Here is a 19,460-nt window from a genome sequence, read left to right on the forward strand (position 1 = left end):
CTAACTATTGAGTTAGTACAATGTATTTACAGACTCTACTATGTAAATAGGGCTTTTTTTGGTGTTTGAGCATCTCTTTAAAGCAGGGAAGAATTACGCTGATGACTACCGTATGGCAATTATTAAAAGAATGAGTCGATTCCAAAAAGGTACGAAAGACTGACTCATTACTTCATTAGTTGATGACGAAATTATAAGAGATGCTTCCTAAACATTGTAGATGGAACTACAATTTCAGAATGGACACACCAGCTAGCCTTCTGGTAATTTATTTATAAGATAAATTTTACAATTACAATTACTAAATCTTTAATTAGGTGTATGAATCCTGGTGTTTCATTTTTAGAGATGGCATCTCGAACTCGGTCTATAATTTTAACAAGTGGTACACTATCACCGATGGATACATTTGCATCTGAGTTACAGACCCAATTGTTGGTATTTTTTTTATAATATTCCAAAGATTTAAGAAATTGATTTTTTTATTAGCTCTATACGCTTAGAGGCAAATCACGTCATTGACAGATCACAGGTACTATTCAACTTATATTTGTAATTGGAAAAGCGTTGATTTCTATATTCCATTTTTCTATAGGTTTGGGTTGGGGTTGTGCCGACAGGGTAAATTCACAATTTCTGCAGTAAGGCTATCAATTTTGCTCAGTAGATATAGCAAATAGGCCTACAAACATAAACTTTAGCGGGCAGTATAAAAATATCGAGAGCTTGAGCTATCAAGATGAGTTAGGAAAAGGTAAACATTTTACTAGAATATTTTCTTCGATACAAATTTAATTTTCTGACTCATCTAGCACTTATTCGATGCGTCGAACACATCCCCGATGGTGTACTATGTTTTCTTCCTTCTTATAGTATGATGGATAAACTATTAAAACGCTGGAAGGTAATTTAAAGCTATCTTATAATATTTTTATCTCTGTGCTTATTTATAATTCGTAGACGACCGGTATTTACCATACTTTAGAAAACAAAAAAAGAGTATTTCTTGGTAGTCATTAAAATACTGCTGGGTGTTATGTTGCTATCCAGACTAAACTTTTTTTTTGAACTTCTCTTAATTTTCCGCAAAATCAGAACCTCAAAGTGCCACCAAGTCTGAATTTGAAGCAGTGATTAAAGAGTATTATAAAGCAATTAAAAGGAAAGGAAAAACGTGGAGAGGAAGTGTTAATAATGGAGCTATTTTTTTTGCGGTATATATAATGCTTTTTTTTAACGACTAGACACTAACTCTTGTATATTCGACCTAAACTATAGGTTTATCGAGGAAAAGTAAGCGAAGGGATTGATTTTGCCGATGAGAATTGCCGTGGTGTAATTGCTGTGGGCATTCCATACCCTAACTTGTGAGAATTATTATTTTAATCACAAAAGTATCAATTTCCGTACTCTTTAATTTACAAATTTTGTTTTGAATTTTTAGAAAGGATATTCAGGTTGGTCTAAAACGAGAATATAATGATATCCATTGTGCTGAAGGAAGTAAAAAACTATTGCGCGGAAGTGAATGGTAAACTTCTTTATTTTTTGTAATTAATGATATTTCTTACTGAAATAAGAAAATACACAAGGTACGATATCCAAGCATTCAGGGCTATAAATCAGGCTTTGGGCCGATGCATTCGGCATCAAAAAGATTGGGGTTAGTTGGTTATTGGATAGAGGAAGTTCAGGAAATTAGAAATTAATACAATTGGTAATGGATAGGTGCGATTATTTTAATGGAGCAAAGGTTCTTGCAATCGCGGAATATTGGAGGCCTCTCAAAATGGATTCGTGAAAGGATAATGCGGTTTGAGGGATTTGAATCTGCTATGTCAAATCTTTCCGACTTTATGTCTACTCGTGTTGCTGCTTCAGATATTTATGAATCGCCTGGAACTCTCAAGAGAATATCACCTGAAATAGACAATGAGATTAGCGCGATTAGCTCAGGTGCCATCAATGGGTCTAGAATTTCAAATGGATCGACTCCTACGGATATCTCCGTTGGAGCTCCTTGCATTGAGATTAATAAGACATCCCTAAATTCTACAGAGAATGGAAACCTCTCATATGTGGCGAATCCCTCTAGTGCTGATGCAATTCCTAGAAGTGCAAACCTCGATCGGTTCAAAAACCAATCACGTCCATCCTCATCTCAAACAAATACTATAATTTCTCGCAGCGTTACTCAACTTACTCCTGCACACCAACAACATATCTCAATAGAGTCAAATAGAGATCAACTAACTCTTCTCTATCGACCACGGAAGAAAGTTCATTGTGTGCACTGTAATGGAGAATTGCTTCGTGCAACCTTTTCATCGCAAATTTTTTGCGACCTTACTGGTCGCCCATATGCGCTATCAATACTTGCACGACAATCTAAACAGGCAATAGAAATAGCTGAAGCTTCAATCTATCAAGCAAATCCTAGATTTTTGCGGATCACGCAAAGCAATCAACCACTTTCAGTAATGTGGTGTGCTGAAGATGGGCTGTGTTATGAGACTCTTTCTTGCCCATGCAATCGTATACTTGGTCTACGGGTGGTTGCCGCCTCTAATGAGATGGATATTGATTTAATAGGAAGAGTTTGGCTCTCATCGTTCGACACATATTTTCGCGACGACGATGAGCAAGAGAAAAAAAAGAGAAGATTGTAAATATTTTGAATTTCTCTATCCGAATAAAATAATTTCAAAATGTCTTTGCTTGTATTTCGGTCAAGTCGAGACTTAACATTTAGTATACGTTATCTTTTAACCTAATGAAATTAAAGGTTTAAAATACAGTACATTTTAGACTATTTGGCTAATTTAAAAGCTCAGAGATAACCTGGGCATTGCAACTTAAATTATATCAGCCAACTCTTTATTGTATAGATTCTACATGAAAAATCGAATTGATGTTAAGAAAGTGTGCTTGATATTTGATTTTGTGTATCCAACTCACTCTACTACTGTTCCTACACATCCTATTATAGATTGAAGTTAATGCAAGAAGGCCGTGTGGGTAAAGAATAAACGTCAAAATCCTAAATTTGACACCTGATTCAATTTTGTATGGAACTGAGAGAATAGAGAGGTTAATGTTTAACCTTAATATAATTCAGTTTAGGCACAAACCCACGTGACGCAGAGTATCCAGATAGCGGAGTTACAACAACGGATATAGAAAGAGAGAGAGTCTTTGCTGTTTGTTGTTTCTGCTAAATTATAGTGCAAAAGTAACCAGTGTAGGTATTTTACAATTTCACTATTTCATTATTTAGAAATGAAATTAGCTCTCTAGTTTTCTGATAAGATTAAATACTCTTTTTAACTGCTGCATTATTATCTCTGTCAGAATAGAGTACTGTAATATGCAGGTCGTTCTTGTTCTCCTCTCCATCCTTACCATCTCACTTGCTTTTCCTTTTGAAATCCCCTTCATTAAATCTTCTCCATTGCAACAAACACATTGGAAAAATGAAGCTTTAAATCAAAATCGACGTGAGGAGGTCAAAAGGGCCTTTAAACACGCATGGTCCGGATACAGGAAATATGCTTGGGGACATGACGAGCTCAGGCCAAACACAGATACGCCTGCTGATCCCAGGTAAATTTTCCATATTCTTACTTGATATTTGAGTAATTAACAAAATATTTTTAACCTTAAAAGGAATGGCTGGGGGGGTTGGTATTAGTTGTGAAGCTTCGATATCTGTTCCAGACTGACCTGTAAAATTGACTTGTAGCAACCATTTTGGACTCTTTGGACACCCTTATTATTATGGGTTTAGATGAAGAGCTCAAAGAGGCACGTGAACATGTCGCCAATCTAGATTGGCGCAAGACGAAATATCCAATAGTCCAAGTGTTCGAAACTAATATTCGGTATCTTGGAGGGTTGCTTTCTGCTTACGATTTAACTGGCGACCGTTTGTATCTAGAGAAGGCACGGGAGCTGGCTGACTTGCTTATGCCTTGTTTTGAGTCAGAAACAGGGATTCCTTATCAGAATGTAGACATAAGGAGGTATAGTTATATCTTCCATATTAGTAATTAATAGTTTGCTGAGTTCTCCTTCATAAACAGTGGGCGGCCCGTTAAATCTGGACTACCAAATGGTTCATCAGACCTCGCAGAAATGGGAACTTTGCAGCTTGAGCTTGCACACCTTAGCCATTTAACTAGAAATTACACATATTACGAGAAAGTAACTTGCTTCTGCCAAAGCTATTTTAAACAGTTAAAAATATAGTATTTGATACCATTGTTCGTTATTTATTAAGGCAAAGCGTGTTGTCGATATATTGGAGGGATTAGAACAACCTTATCCAGGTCTTTATCCTATATTTATCAACCCTACCAATGGCGACTATGAGACTAGTATGTATCTGATTCAAGGTTCAAGTGCATTACTCACCTATATTTTTTTAAATTAGATTATATTACTATTGGAGGCGGCGGTGATTCATTTTATGAGTATCTTTTCAAAATGTATTTGTATGAGGGCAAATCTTCTCAACAATACCGCTCAATGTATGAGAAGAGCATGGATACAATTGAAAATTTGTTATTGGTTAAAACAGCCAATCGAAGTGATCTGGTGCAATTAAGCAGTATTCGTGGAAATCAGCTAATATATTATATGGACGAACTGGTAACTGGTTTAATGGTTTCTGTCTAATTTTAATATGCTGAATTCTTCCTTATGATAGTCTTGTTTTCTCCCTGGAAACTTACTGCTCGCCTCCAAAGTCCTAAACAACAAACGATACGAGAAAATGGCTGCTGACTTACTTAAAACGTGCGTAAATGCGTGGACTTCAACGGCTACGGGTATAGCGCCAGAAAGCTGGTATTATGTTGAAAGTACGGGAAAGAGATCCGCTGAATTTGGAAGCCTTGAAAATCAACATCGCGCAGAAACCTGGGGATTTTGGCCGAGCGCACCATTTTATATTCTTCGACCAGGTATTGGTTTATTTTTTTTTATATTTTAGTTGATTTTGACTTTCAATTCTCTACTCTTCAATAGAAACCATAGAAAGTTTATTTTACTTCTACCGGTTGACTGGAGATACCCAGTATCAAGTAAATTTAAAACTTGAGCATTTTAACACAGTTTCTTTAACTCTATATTACACATAAATAGGATGTAGGTTGGAAGATTTTTAAGAGTATCGACCTTTATTGCAAGACTCCTTCTGGATTCTCTGGGCTAAATGATGTCACGCGCCTTGATGGAGGTCAGAACAATAATCAAGAAAGCTTCTTCTTTGCGGAGACCCTTAAGTATCTGTACTTGTTATTCTCGCCTGATACGATTCCTCTTGACAAATGGGTATTCAATACTGAAGCCCATCCTTTTAGAATCCCCAACTGATTAAGATTCGTTTTAAATGTACTCGTATGTATTCAATTGATTATAACATTGATACTCTGAAAGTGGTATTTGGTCTAGAATTTGCTTTATTTCAAGCTTCCGAGGTTTAAAGCCTGAAATTCCTTTATGTATTCCCATTTTTTTTATACATATTTTTGAATATTTTTATAGTATTGTATAGTTAATCATATAAATTTTTGAACCTTTATCGAGCTCAGCTACTTAAATGTTTGTTTAGATGGAAGAGATTACGAACAATCTAGGTCGCAAACCTGATTTGGCATCAGATTGGAATTCAAAACAGAATTTCGAGTGTTGAAGGAAATATATTCATTAAATGATTTGATATGTAAAATAGACACTTAAAACAAAATATATCTTTGCTAAATTCAGAGAGAGGATGATCCAGAAGAACAACCATTTTGAGACAGCCCAGCACTCTATTAAAAAATCACCTATTAACTGAAATGTGAATGATGCGCAGTTCATCCTAAGAGCTACTCGAAGATTCACGCATATCATCTGGATGTTTTGCTCTCTCGTCATCAACCTTATCCTCTTCCGATTTTGTTGATGGCGACTGATTATCAACAGTAGCCATGTCAGTGGCACTATCTGATATTTTTGGAGGATTTTCTGCCTCAATATCCTCTACAACGTCTTGCTTATCATCCGTGGTATCAGGAAGCGCTTGTCCTGTTTCCAGCATAGCTTCGTCTTCTTCAGCTAGTTCTTCTTCTCTTGCCACCAGTTCATCACTTGTCATTGATTCTTTATGCCCCAAAATATCGTCTTTCTCACTAAGTAATCTTATCTCCTCCTCTCTCTCCTTTAACTGCTGACTCCACTCTTCGTCCTCGCGTTTTATTTCCTCTTCAATCGCTGTCTTTTGCTCATCGAGAGCTACCTGTTCATCTTTTGACAGTAGAGCTGGAAGAAAATAGAGATGCGGTAGAGTTTTTGTCTTCATGAATTTTGCCTTTTCTAATTTATATTTCCGTCGGGTTTCTCTCTAAAGGATATATAAGAGAAATTTTGAATATATGCATATGATATCTCACATGAAAAATATTCATACCACGAGAGTTTCGGAACGCAGCAACGATTCTTTTTCTCGCAGTTCTATCCGCCGTCCTTTTCTCTCCTTTCGCAGTCGTTCAATTTCCGCAATTTCCTCGCGTTCTTGTCGTAATTTTTCTTGCAGTTTCTGTTCAATTTGCATTCTTTTCTGTGTCTATGATCGGCAATAATATCTAATTATTTATACTGATTGAAAGAGGAGCAATAAAAATATATATACCGTTTCCGAAAGTTGGCTGTTTTCATTTTTAAACTTGTTCAAAGTTCCTAAAATCATACCAAACATACGTTGCCCGCGCTGCCGAATTTCTTTATTATCAAGAGCTAATCTCGGTCGCTTACGTATCTAAGTAAAATAAAATGAATAAATCGAGTTAAGATGACAGTTAAGCTTTAAACATACCGTAGCGTCCTCAACACTCGTTTGACTCTCCCCAGCATTAAGTTCCTTTCGATCCCCGGTTAAAATGTCATGTTTATTGCCACTACCTTTGAAATGGTCACTTGAGGCTCTAGGAATCACGATGCTGGACGGAACGAAACCCACCGTAGCTTGTGAACTAATAAAAAAATCCAAAATTCAATATAAGATTATTTATGTATTAATTGAAAATATAACATCCATTTAAACAACGTAACATGTGAGTGAAAAATTACCTTTGTTCAAATGATTTTTCACTCAGAGATTGCTCGGAATCCGTCATTTCTTGGTATAATTTACTGATCTGAGAGCGTTTCAAGCAATTAAGAGCTTATCGTCATCAGCCACAGAATTCAGAAATATTAAATTATTGCAATCTTAATGCAGTAGATAGATTTATTATAATAGTTTTATTTGATTGTTAATATAAGTCTCCTTCGTGATGATCTATGCTAAAGCCCTGTTCATGTAGCATTCGACTTTTAAGCTTTTCTCTTCGCTGGCGTGCCTCAATCTCCTGCTTCTGTGCAAGTAGAATTTCTTCTACAGGGACTTCGCGAAGATTGGGCACATCCTCCTTATCCAAGTCCTTGAAAAAACAAGATAAAAACAAAATAGACATCTTTAATTTTCTTCTGAGTATGTAAACAGTACATTCATTACTTACAATTTCACCCAGGAGAACCACATTCTCTCCTCGAATCAAAAAAATGCCTCGTGGAATATCACCATATGCATCGCCTACATATATTCTCTCAATAGTATCTTGCAATACGAGATTGGCTATTGACATTTTAAAATATTCTCATGAGTCAGAGTCGTGAAGAAGGAAATAGTTATTATATTACCAAATTGATCAAACGATCTAAGAATCCCAATGAGTTTCCGTCCATCCCTAAGTACGACCATGAGTTTCTCTGGAATAGTAATAAAATTAATAATTTTTATTGAAGATTCTATTATATCCATAATTTCATACTATCAACGCAATCCACTAGGCCTGTGGAAGTTGTAAAGATCTGACCCGATGAAATGAAAGGATCCATGGTAATATTATTAAAATGTGCTGGTGGAAGAGAGATACCCCAAATAGTTATAATGTACGTATCAGACGTGATCGTTGGGTGTTGATTAGGTCCTCTCTAGACGCAATTTTTGTGTTGATCTTTCAAATTCAAACGCAATAAGTGCTTTAAGAAATAATTTATCGACCATATTATTATCTGATATTTTCTGAAATTCGAGATTTTGCTGGAATATTTATGAAATTAGTTGATCAGTTTGCTTCGTTTAATAATATACATTTTAATATGAATATGATTAAATAAAATGAAGTTGTACATTATGGTTTAATTTACAATATTAGATCATAAAGGAGGCTCTAGCTCTCCCCTTGGCAAGCCTGTTTTCATGTCTGCTTCTAATCTTAATTCTTCTTCTTTCGAGAACTCATCTAACAAAGCTAGTAATACGAAGTGAATATACCAATTTATATTCGAAATAATATATAGATATCTTACTGGCCCAAACATTTTTAGCAACTAAACCCATCACAGCTTTCGCCTGAGTAGCGCTAATGTCTTCGCTTTCGATTCCCTGGATCAAATCCGATGTTGGCAAGGAGCTAGAATATTTTTGCCTAGTTATGCAAAATTTTCAATACAAGGCAATTTATAATATTCATATTTTTTGGCTATATAGAACTTACTCCTCATGGGGTGCAGAATTAGGTGAAGAGCTGCTAGTATGCTGGCGCGAAAGCTGTTGGGAAACGGGGAGGGTAGTTTGTTGATTTGCGGACTTCTGTAAAGATGGAGACTCTGTATTTCTATTACGATTATTAGAGGGTGATCGCACGAGGATCGTGGGAACTAACAAAATCATAATACAGAAACAGAATTATTAGCTATACTCATTATTAGAAGATGATAATTTCATATGAACCTTGCTGGTTTCTGTTCATCTCCTGCTTAATTTTCAAATAGCGTCGGCGCTGGACTAAAGTGCGTAAGAAACCATTCAACCTCTCTTCATTTACGGACTTTTCGAGATCTTGGATAAAATCGCGACGACGAACCATTTCCTCGAGACTATACAATGCATTAATTTCTTTGAGGCAATCTGCTTCTATGCCAGTTTTGCTTACCTAAGTGCTCTGTTTGTATCAACAAGCATATAGGAAAGAACAGACAATACACTATTAAAAGCAAGGCCACGAATACGAGCAGATAACATGATTTCCTACATTGAATAATTAGTATTTTCTGGTTTTCCCTTCTAAGCTCCAATAATCTCACCTTATAGATTCTATTAAATAAATTTTTTCTCTCTCTCACAGTGTTCATATCCATGCCTTGTAAGATTCCATTTAAATTCTGTAGATTCACTTTGGATGAATAATCTCGCTTATTATCAGGTGGGTCATTTGAATTAGCAACATTAAGGGTTCGGTCAACAGAAGCTTCATCTTGATATGAAGCGGAAACCGATGGGCGGCGCTTATATTCGGCATCGAGACTTGCTTTGAGAAGATTTGGTATGGTATATTGGTCGTCGTATATGCGCATCCCGAATTTTCCTTTGATTCGCTTTAATAAGACACGTATTACTAAATGGCAAAAATGCTTAAGTAAAAAATTCAAAAAATGTAGAGATACCTTAATTAGTTTGACAAAATCTTCGGGTGGAATATACCCAGTGCCCAAAGGGTCAAAGTGAGCCCAGCATCTCTTGAATCTATCCATAGAGATATATTAAATATAAGTACATAAATGAAACACTCGATATTGTAACATAATTACTCATTTAAATCGTCCATCGTAATCAAGCTGAGGTCATCCTCTTCATAAATGTATGAGAAGCTATGGATGATTACGGCAATAAACATGTTCAGGAAAATGTAAGTGCAGATGACGTAAAACGAGATAAAGAGAATGTATGCCCATATTGCATGCCCGCAATCACTATTTAACGGCTCCTTAGGATCATAAACACAATAGGGTGGTTCAACCATACAATCTTTAAATCAAATGTTAAAAAGCGAATACGAAACTAGTTTAAATGTGCTTTTTTTTTACCGTGCATCACTTTATTCCAGTTCTCACCCGTCACGATGCGCACCAGAAGGAGCAGTGAATCCGAGAAACTTCGGAAATTGGCATGGGGGTTGTACCATTCATTAAATCTAGTCAGTCCGAACACTTCAAATAGAATGATTTGTAAAAATCTATTCAATCACATAAACTAATTAATATTAAACAAACCTTCCATGAACATGATTGCATAAATAACAAGCACCAACAAGAATACTGCTGTCACGTTTGCGATTGCCGGCATTGCATCGCTTCAAAAAGTGCAATATGAGAAGAGTTCCAGTTCGAACTAGTAAAATACACTTACGCGAATGCCTTGAATAGTGTCTTCAAAGCACGGAATTTTTGAGCGAGTCTGAAAGCAATCGCCACCATAAATACGCTCTCAATTCTATTCACCCACTGAATATGCACCCAAAAACGTGGAAATACGCTCACAAGTGCGCCGGTTACAACGATTAAATCATATAAATTCCACCCATTCTCTCGCCACTATTCATAATACATTAATATTGGGGGGTTAATTAATCCAAAAAAAAAAATTTACCTTGCGCCATCCAAGTCCTAACATTTTCACTAGAATTTCAAAAGCATAGAGCAGGATAAAGACAAGATAAAAGCATGCTAAATATATTGGAATAGTTAATATAAAGTGTTTCTTCTAATTGAAATGTATTTTTACCTCTCACTCTCTGTAAAATTTCAGGCTGCCCTTCATATTCTGTCGCCATAATTAATATGTTTAAAACAATTACTCCGGTCATAAAATGTTGAAAATAGCCCTTTTTGTCCGTAATCATGTCAAAACATCTCGCACGCCAAGGTGAGGATGGTCGTACGGGCACACTGGAGGCTCGAATTAATTTTAGTTGACGTTGCAAATCACGCCATTGAGCTTGCTCTAACGTCAGGAGACTAATGCCACTCCGTTGTTTAAAGGTTTCCAAAATAATGCCAATGAAAATCTAAAGGGGTTGAGGTAGCATATTCATATTGAGTCGACCTATTTTATTTTAAAACAAAAGATAGTTTACCTGTACAACTGCAATTCCGCCTAAAAATACGAATGCTATGAAAAAAATAAAATAGAAGCGCTTCGAGTCATCCCAGCTGAAATTAGGCTGTTCGCCGATATTTTCTGGTATTTGCATGCCCGTTATCATGACATCAACCCATCCTTCAAGCGCTGCCATTTCAAATAACGCCAACATTGCTGAAGGAAAGTTGTCAAAATTGTAGCTAATGGGGTTGCTCCATACTCGAGGGATTAAAATTTCAGCTGCACCACTCGCATTAAGAACACCGTATTGCTGAGTGTTTGCAAAAAATTCGCCGGTACAATCGACCTCAAAATTAATCCCAGGGTCATTACATGATGCAAACTTGCCAGCAAATAAGTTGACACCATAGAGCGCAAAGGGTACAATCATAAAAATTGAAAGCAGGGTCGCATCGATGATTCGGGGTAATGCAAGGAATATATCATAGAACATCGCGCGAACTCTTGGAAAATAACGAATCAAACGCAAGATACGCATAGCTTTGGATGCACTTAGTACTCGATCGAAATTGGTGCTAGTCGATTCCAAGAACATGCCCACGTATCCCAATAAGACAACTACAAAATCCAAGCGATTCCAACCGTTGCTCAGATAGCTGGAGGGTGTAAAAAGCAAGCCATCGGCAGTGACACGTATAAAAATCTCAAGCGTAAAAATTAGCTGGAGGCTGAGCTCTGTATACTTGAGTACATCTTTATCTCTGTCACTAGCCCGCATCCTAGTAGCTGGATCGTTCACAACCACTAGCACAACACTTGCTAATACGCATGCCATTATGAACCAGTTGAATATACTGCGTTTTTCCACGCTTTTGTCTGTACTAGATCCCACTATTCGTTGGCAGAACTTACGAAATGGGTGGTTGGGTGGAAGAATGCCCCAAGAATTATTGTAGTTTGGAAAGAGCTCGCGAAGTTCATCTTCTAATATATGTCTAAGACTTTGCTTTTGCTCTTGCTCTGTATCGTGATTGGAACTACGATGATAATAGGCATGGTTAAACATTTAAAGTAAAAACAATCTGACGCGACACAAACCGAAAAGTATCCTGTTTCTTTAACATTTTGTCGTTTAATTTTCCATCAACTTGCGAATGTCGCCACCATTGTGAAAATCTGTGTCGAGGACTATGTTGGCTACCTTGTCTGACCTCCTCCTCGTCATCTTTTCCATTTAAACTAACGGTAGTAATCTCAGATTTAGTCCTTTTAAAAAGCTTGTTGAACCAAGTAAACAGAAATTCTAGTCCGCCTTTCCGCTTTTCCTCTGTTTCCTGTATCAATAAACAAAAATCGTAATATCAAGAAATGCACGTCGGCAGCTAAGTAAAGAAAATATATTTACATCTTTTTCTCCCACCATAAATTTATAGAAGTGCCCTTTTGAAAGATCAGGTACCATGTCCTGAGGTAAAGATTTCACGCGAAGTAGCCTTTGATTTCGCGGGAGAAATTTAAGAAATCCAATATACCTAATAAATGGGAGCATTTACAACCAGTTGATAAACGTAGCTCAATTATAAAATTACCAATATTTTCGCTTTGAATATCCTTCGTCTTCTTGTTGTATTTTTTTCTTGTTAAAATACTGCTCTACCTGTTGTGATAATTTTTCATCGTCTTCAAGATCTAAGTTTTCGAGAACAATGGCAACGAAGAGACTGAGGACGATGTCTGTTGAATTGAAACAGAAAGATAGGTCAAGGTAATAATGTAAATCTCTATATGTCCGAAAAGCTAGAAAGAAAGAAAAGGATACGATGTGCAACGAAGTAATAGAGGATGAAAAATATTGCTGTGTATCCTCGTTGAAAGCCAGATTGCGCCTCCATGGCATCATACAGAAAGTCGACCCAATTTTCTCCCGAAAAAATCTATTCGATTAAGCATTAGTAAACAATACAAACTATAAACATTGAATGATGCTTACAATGAATAGCGCAACAAACGATTGATCGAATGTTTGAAATGGAATTTTTGGCTCGCCATTTTCCATTGGTTCAATCAATCCACCGAAGAGTTGCATGGGCACAGGCGTAACTACGAACATAAATACAAATGTGAAGAGTATCAAATTGATGATTCCGCTTGCATTGCCAACGACGATTTGCTATTAGAATATGCATCAGTAAAAAGATCAAAATTTTGAGCAAATATTACTCACTGTCAGCTGATTCACTTTGGGAAAACAGACGAGTAAACGATACGCTCTTAAGATTTGAAATGCAGTGAGAAACCGGTAGCCACTCCAATTATGGATCGTTGGAACTTGAATAATAATAGTCGCAATGGCAAGGATGAGATCGGCTTTATTGCGATTGATTTGCCAGAAGTGACGAAGCGAAGGATATACCATCAAACGTACGACGATCTCCAACGCAAAGTACGCCGTAAAGGCAGTTTCGGCGTTATCTGTAAAATAAAAAGCGTATGTAGAGTCGCGTTATACTTCAAATAAAACAATCTGTACTTTATATACTCACCTAAAGCTTTTAATAATGTGGGAGATGCACCGGCATGATTAATCGCCATAACGGCCATGTCAAGTCCTATAATGACTCCAGCGATATAAGCATATGCTGATCCGTTTATAAACAGCGATATTTTTTGTCTCCACGGGTGTAGTTTAGAATACATAGGATCAGATAGGGACCAGTCTCCATTTTCAAAATCCATCAAGATAGGAGCACTTCGGGTATCAGTGGTGAAGGCACCGTGTTTGCTCTCCGCTCGTATCTTAGAAAATGCAGTTGTAATCACAGCTAGAAACAAAGATGATAGTGTAGCCCATCCAATTCATTATAAAAAAATCGCTACCTACCGATGAACAATTGGATCATCACCATCGCAAGAATGAACACCTCCAGAACGAAGTATATTGGGTCAAGCAAGGAGTCACCATCCATGACCATATACATGACATCCGTCCACAACTCCATGCTTGATACCACGAACGCAGTGACAAAGGAATAGAAGACATTCGCATAGCTTAAAGTATCCTTTTTAGGATTGTGATTGGGTATGCTAATGCATACTTGTCCCTGAGGACATATATAGGAGCCCATACGCGTCACATCGAATGGCTCAGGACCATTATTGCCATACACCCCAAACAACGATGTATTGTTCCAATAGCCTCCACAAATATGTTCAGGCATTGCAATATTTGCTGTAGAGTAAAATAGATGAAAAATCAGAGTTAACATATGTAGCTAGGCCACTTCTATACCTACTTATATTTATATCTCCATTTTCAATCAAAACGCATCTTCGCGTCAATGCCCCTTGGAACAATAAAAGTCCAATCAAAGCAAATAACAATAAGAAAAATGCGATGAATATCATCACGTTAAGAAGTAGTGGGACGCTGATTTTTATCGAATTCAATATTGTCTATGCAACCTTTATATTAGCGTGGCCTCAATTTTCACTTAGAGAATACACATGTACTTACCGACATTCCCTGCGTTAAAGCTAAAAGCTTCAATGGTCTCAATGCGCTTAATCCGCGAAATAAGGCTATTCGAGGCAAACTCGTCATTACCATGATGAAGTCTATCCAGTAGCACAACACCACAATGAAATCAAGCACATTAGCACCACTTCGAAGATACGCGGTATGAGCGATCTTATTTGAGGTCTGCTCATTCCCAGGCTGTTCAACCCGGTTCACGCCCGGGGTTGGCTTTCCTCCAGAGGCTCCAGACTGTTGGGAGACTAAACTGGTGTGGGACCCCGAAGGAGCAATAGTGGAAACTGTTGGATTGAATAGGAATCCATAGACTATAATGCGACAGACTGCCTCAATTCTAATGATTTTAAAATAGATTTAATAAAATTAGCCTCATCTCGAAAACACTCTATTGCTTACGTGTAAATTATATAAATAGCGAATTGCACATAATCCGACCACTTCTTTCCAAATTCTGCTCGTTCAAGTGGATCATATATCGGTGATATTGAAAGAATAACCCAGTTGAGCAATATCATTAAAAAAATAAACGTCTCCGTCCATCTAAAAATATGTATATAAGTATAAGTGTAATGGGAGCACCTTAAGGTAAGAAGCACCTGTATTTTAAAAATCGGGCAAGAGCAACGCGAAAGCCGTTCTTGGGGCCGAATAAGAACAGCGACTTTCCTTGCAATACAAGTCCACTCGAATTTATATTACTGTCAGATAAATCTTGAGACTGGCTTACTGGGTGATTTAATGGAGTTGGAAGTTCGTCTTGGAATCTAGTAACAGGTAATGGCGAAGACTTCTCTCTATCCAAAGATGCAGAATGGCTTTCAAGAATAGGACTTCGTGGCACGGACCAAGTTATGGACGCTTGCTTAGCGGCTGCCAGCTTATTATCCGGGATAGATAAGCTGTCTCGTGAAGAAGCCTTGGGAGTCACAGTTCCGTCCCCCGACTTTTCAGAATGCCCATCATAAGACAATCTGCTTCTTTTGCTAGAAATAGATGATGCATCGCCCGAAGAATAGCCCTCATTTCTGTTCAATCTGACGACACGATGTGACACATCCCGCAAAATATGCGAGATATCCGAACCAAGTCTATTTGCCCAGTTCCCGGGATCCTCTTCTTCATCGTGTTCACTATGTGTATCTGGTGGCCTATGATGTGATATTTCTGGTGCGGAATATGAATATCGAGCGCGTATATAGGGCCTTATTGGACTATTGTTTACGGGGGAGTGCGGATGATGTTCGTTTTGGAAATGTAATGTCTGACTTCTGTTAATTTGATGGGTCGGGCTAAAAAATGCAGGGAAAGGGGTGGGCTGCCGCTCCACAGCTTCTAAGGGGAACCCCTCCTGCCCCATCGACTCGACGTCAGAGTCTACATTCCCGGAACTGGAAGCAATAGAATGCCGGGGCTCGCTATGACCCGACATGTCGAAGACAATGATGGGAAGAAACAGGAAAAAATACTCAAGAAACCAAACCGACTCTATCTCTTTCAGATGTAAGAAGCGAGCCTTGGATAATATGGAAGATAATAATAACTAGTTTACTCTTTTCTATGCTGGTCTGTGTGGTGTGTATAGACGGGTTTCACCTAAACCCTGGTTAAGTAAAATAGAAATATAGAGCCAAAAATCAAAGGGCAACACCTAAGTGATTTTTGAACTTGGACTTCATAATCCCCAAAAGCAACAAACAGTCACAGGTATTTACTAACGAAAAAACCATCAATGAAAATGAGATATCTAATCTAATTGGTCTATGGATAATCAAAGAGAATCTCAGGATAGCAAGCATTATGCGACAATCTAAGCTCTGTTACACTCTCCCGTATCCAAAACTCGCCTCAATAAAACATACAAGTTTGGTGAAGTGGCTGCTCCTTAATTTGCATCACAAAATCTCGCTGATGAAAAGTTAAATAAATCGACGATACGTAATGCACGCATAAAAGTACGAGCTCAAACTCCATACTGCATAAAATCAAATATAGCCGATCGCGTTATAGATATGGAATAAGCTCACGCCACAAGGATATTCATAGTAGAGGAATAATAACAAAATGAATATGTTGAAGAAGATCATTTATTTTCTTTTATTTTTGATCTTTTAGTGTATTCCCAACAAACACTCTAAAAAGGGTCGTGCAAAGAATCTAGCACAAAGTCAATAGTTATTTTTTCAAAGTTCCTTAGATATACATCCCTTCCTTGAGAGCTCAGTCAACTATTCCCGTCCTAGTATCTCCAACTACCTGACATTCCAATTTTGGATATCGGAATTTACATAAAGAAGTATGCGGAACCAGTTTTCCTTTTTGGCTCTGAATGATAGCTAATATACAGTAATTTCAGACAAAAAATTAGCAAAAATTACATCTGCATAACGTAGAAGTACCCAGAGTGATTTCTATAGCTCTCTAGCACTTCTTAAACACAGAGGTTCACCTATTGGAATTAGTTTGTGAAAATTAAAATACGAAAACATAGATTTGCAGCTTAGGTGAAGTAAACTAGTTTTATGAGCCTCAAATTTTGAGGTAAGATTTCTCGTGGCCATGTCAAAATACTGCAAGCAATACTTTGGTGGATATACCGTGGCTTATATATTCTCCATATATATAGAGAATACCTTGTTATACTCAAGTTGAATAATACTCCCATGAACTAAGCCGTGACCGGATAAAATAGCTTTCGAGATTGCCAATCTACCCTGATTTCTATCTGTATAGATCAATGGGGACCAACAGAGCAGGATCAGAAGAATTATTAAATCTGAGGTCATCTGCAAAGAAAATGTGTATTCTCATAAGTATATGAAGTAAAATTATTCTTTTTGAGTTTCAAATTTGAGAATATTTCACAATTTGCCAATATATAATGATATACTCATTTAAATAGCCACCTTGATACATATTCTAGTAACTTAAGTATTAAATAACAAAATGGGATTTGCATCATCGGAATTCGAATAGCGTATATTTGCTCATCAGAGGTTAGATCAAATCACTCAATCCATTGAAATTTTTCCGATATGCGTCTATCTAAAACTTCTTCGACCTTTTCACGTACACCGCGCTTTCCATGACGTTCTCTAGTAAGTATATCAATTACTTTCTTACGTGAGGATTCTAGAGATCCTGCATTTGGCTCTAAGCGCATAACAGCATTGCGCACTTCCTCTTCGCTAGGAAGCGCAAAGTATGCGTGTGGATAAGAGAAAAAGTCAGTGGAATTGAGAAGTTCTAGAGTGAAAGGCTTGGGCATATCGAAGAATATTTGAAGGATCTCGGGGGATAGGTCTTGTAAGGTTGGAGGATTCCAAGATGGGGAATTTGTTTTAGTAATTAGAAGTGAACTGACTCCTTCGTGAAAATCATGAGTGACCTAAATATAAATAAGAAGAAGATTAATACGTGGAATCGGGCTTGACACAGGTCTAAATAAAATGACCAAAAATTGTTGCGCAAGTCGATATTCCATCTTAAAGCACTCAGCGATACTCATCTCCTTTCCTCTTCTGAGCTGTTCCAGAGTTACCCTTAAACTCGTTGGTGACATTTGCAAAAGAGTATCTTTTGTCATTTTCGCAAATTCGGATGGATCTTCATCTAATGCTTTTACAATTTCTTCGAGATTATTATGGCAGAAACACTTATCAATTATCTTGCGAATTTCTCCGCCGAGAGAAAAGTGGTGGTGGGGATCCGAATCTGCAACCTCTTCGATCGCGGCATTAATGACGCCGTAATCAGAGGATTCAAGTTCCATCAATCGTTCTTCAAGGTCAGTTAGACTTTTAGAGGGAACAAAGTGAGAGGCTATACCAGCTCGGCTAAAAAAAGAGTTAAAATCAATATCTCTAAGAGAAAAAATTGCAATAATGACTTCGCGTACAACACATCTTCGCCCTTGAGCCTTGCCCCAGTCAGTGCTAGATAGGTGCCAAGCTCGCCGTCCATCCGAGGTAAGAAAAATGATCCCCCCACGTCAGGAAAAAAACCAATTTTCGTCTCAGGCATGGCGAATACCGTGTTTTCAGTTGCAATACGAAAGGGGGCATGTACGGAAAGACCGACACCTCCCCCCACTACAAAGAGGTAATATAATATTAATAATAGTAATCAAAAAAATATCCCTATTCACTCAACTCGTTACTCCATCTAAAATGGCAACAAAAGGAGTCTTCAATGTCGCAATTAGATGATTAAGCTGATATTCTTCTTCAAAAAATCTAAGTGCTAACGGATCTTTCTTTTGAGCAAGCTCAATGACGCCTAATAAATATTGAATTTAATCAGGTGGCAATTCCATTGAACACACAACTTATACCAACTCTTGACATCCCCGCCCGCACAAAAAGCTTTACCCGCTCCCTTCAATATGACCACATGGCATAAATCCGATAAATCCCAAGCCTAAATTCTAAAATATATTAATCTTTGTTGGAATGAATATACACACGCTCGAACTAGCTTTGATACCTGAAGCTGAGGTGTCATGTTTCGTACCATGCTGAGATTAAGGGCATTAAGAGCATTAGGACGATTTAAAGTGAAAAAGCGGGCGCCGAGAATTTTCTGGTGTAGCACATCTGTCTTGTACACTCATAGGGTAAGATTATGCAATTCTTTGTTGAAAATTCAACCTACTTGTTCCGATTCATCCAGCGGGTTTGAACTCGTCGACATCTTGTAATGTACTTGTTAAAATTTACTATTTCTTATAAAAATGTTTGTAGTATACTTACGCGCATTTGGCTATTGTTCAGGATGCTAGTCAGCTGTTTAATTCGGTTCTCTGCTGTCATCCTAAATGAAAATGGTTTTGGAGAAGAAAGTAGGGTAGAATTACGCATAAAGCGGTACATCCTTTGGAAAATAAAAAGATTCTAAGGATTTATTGATGCTTTTAACTCGCAATATAATACAAAAAAAAAAAATCACACCAAAACTCCT

At 37.4% G+C, this 19,460-nt stretch overlaps 6 protein-coding genes across 6 annotated transcripts; 2 read left to right on the forward strand and 4 right to left on the reverse strand.

Moving 5' to 3' along the window:
* Positions 1–1,742: 1,742 nt before the first annotated feature.
* Positions 1,743–2,669, forward strand: VTP21DRAFT_9444 (uncharacterized protein; the record flags this gene model as incomplete). Its single annotated transcript, XM_069400401.1, has 1 exon — positions 1,743–2,669. The coding sequence occupies one exon, from the start codon at positions 1,743–1,745 to the stop codon at positions 2,667–2,669; it is 927 nt and encodes a 308-aa protein (XP_069254331.1).
* Positions 2,670–3,367: 698 nt separating this feature from the next.
* Positions 3,368–5,376, forward strand: VTP21DRAFT_9445 (uncharacterized protein; the record flags this gene model as incomplete). Its single annotated transcript, XM_069400402.1, has 9 exons — positions 3,368–3,603; positions 3,667–3,680; positions 3,743–4,022; positions 4,083–4,203; positions 4,280–4,376; positions 4,433–4,650; positions 4,709–4,964; positions 5,029–5,084; positions 5,146–5,376. 9 exons carry the CDS (start codon positions 3,368–3,370, stop codon positions 5,374–5,376), a joined length of 1,509 nt encoding a protein of 502 aa, XP_069254332.1.
* A 490-nt stretch (positions 5,377–5,866) lies between these two features.
* VTP21DRAFT_9446 (uncharacterized protein) lies at positions 5,867–7,160 on the reverse strand (the record flags this gene model as incomplete). Its single annotated transcript, XM_069400403.1, has 5 exons — positions 5,867–6,388; positions 6,455–6,610; positions 6,677–6,802; positions 6,860–7,016; positions 7,114–7,160. The coding sequence occupies 5 exons, from the start codon at positions 7,158–7,160 to the stop codon at positions 5,867–5,869; spliced, it is 1,008 nt and encodes a 335-aa protein (XP_069254333.1).
* Positions 7,161–7,298: 138 nt separating this feature from the next.
* VTP21DRAFT_9447 (uncharacterized protein) lies at positions 7,299–7,923 on the reverse strand (the record flags this gene model as incomplete). Its single annotated transcript, XM_069400404.1, has 4 exons — positions 7,299–7,466; positions 7,545–7,660; positions 7,726–7,794; positions 7,857–7,923. The coding sequence occupies 4 exons, from the start codon at positions 7,921–7,923 to the stop codon at positions 7,299–7,301; spliced, it is 420 nt and encodes a 139-aa protein (XP_069254334.1).
* Positions 7,924–8,244: 321 nt separating this feature from the next.
* On the reverse strand, positions 8,245–15,933 carry VTP21DRAFT_9448 (uncharacterized protein; the record flags this gene model as incomplete). Its single annotated transcript, XM_069400405.1, has 26 exons — positions 8,245–8,339; positions 8,398–8,516; positions 8,586–8,748; positions 8,822–8,967; positions 9,024–9,118; positions 9,175–9,465; positions 9,535–9,613; positions 9,679–9,895; positions 9,955–10,077; positions 10,141–10,220; positions 10,277–10,461; positions 10,517–10,593; positions 10,652–10,934; positions 11,004–12,006; positions 12,068–12,303; positions 12,375–12,501; positions 12,559–12,703; positions 12,789–12,903; positions 12,960–13,139; positions 13,194–13,441; positions 13,513–13,791; positions 13,851–14,198; positions 14,263–14,422; positions 14,484–14,838; positions 14,901–15,044; positions 15,101–15,933. The coding sequence occupies 26 exons, from the start codon at positions 15,931–15,933 to the stop codon at positions 8,245–8,247; spliced, it is 6,126 nt and encodes a 2,041-aa protein (XP_069254335.1).
* Positions 15,934–17,508: 1,575 nt separating this feature from the next.
* On the reverse strand, positions 17,509–19,372 carry VTP21DRAFT_9449 (mitochondrial 37S ribosomal protein mS47; the record flags this gene model as incomplete). The annotated part of the gene is made up of 8 exons (XM_069400406.1): positions 17,509–17,889; positions 17,956–18,337; positions 18,400–18,592; positions 18,654–18,779; positions 18,839–18,920; positions 18,987–19,100; positions 19,155–19,193; positions 19,253–19,372. The coding sequence occupies 8 exons, from the start codon at positions 19,370–19,372 to the stop codon at positions 17,509–17,511; spliced, it is 1,437 nt and encodes a 478-aa protein (XP_069254336.1).
* Between the last annotated feature and the right edge of the window lie 88 nt (positions 19,373–19,460).

This window comes from Calcarisporiella thermophila (genome assembly GCF_041956535.1).
Source record: "Calcarisporiella thermophila strain CBS 279.70 unplaced genomic scaffold VTP21scaffold_5, whole genome shotgun sequence".
Taxonomy (NCBI): domain Eukaryota; kingdom Fungi; phylum Calcarisporiellomycota; class Calcarisporiellomycetes; order Calcarisporiellales; family Calcarisporiellaceae; genus Calcarisporiella; species Calcarisporiella thermophila.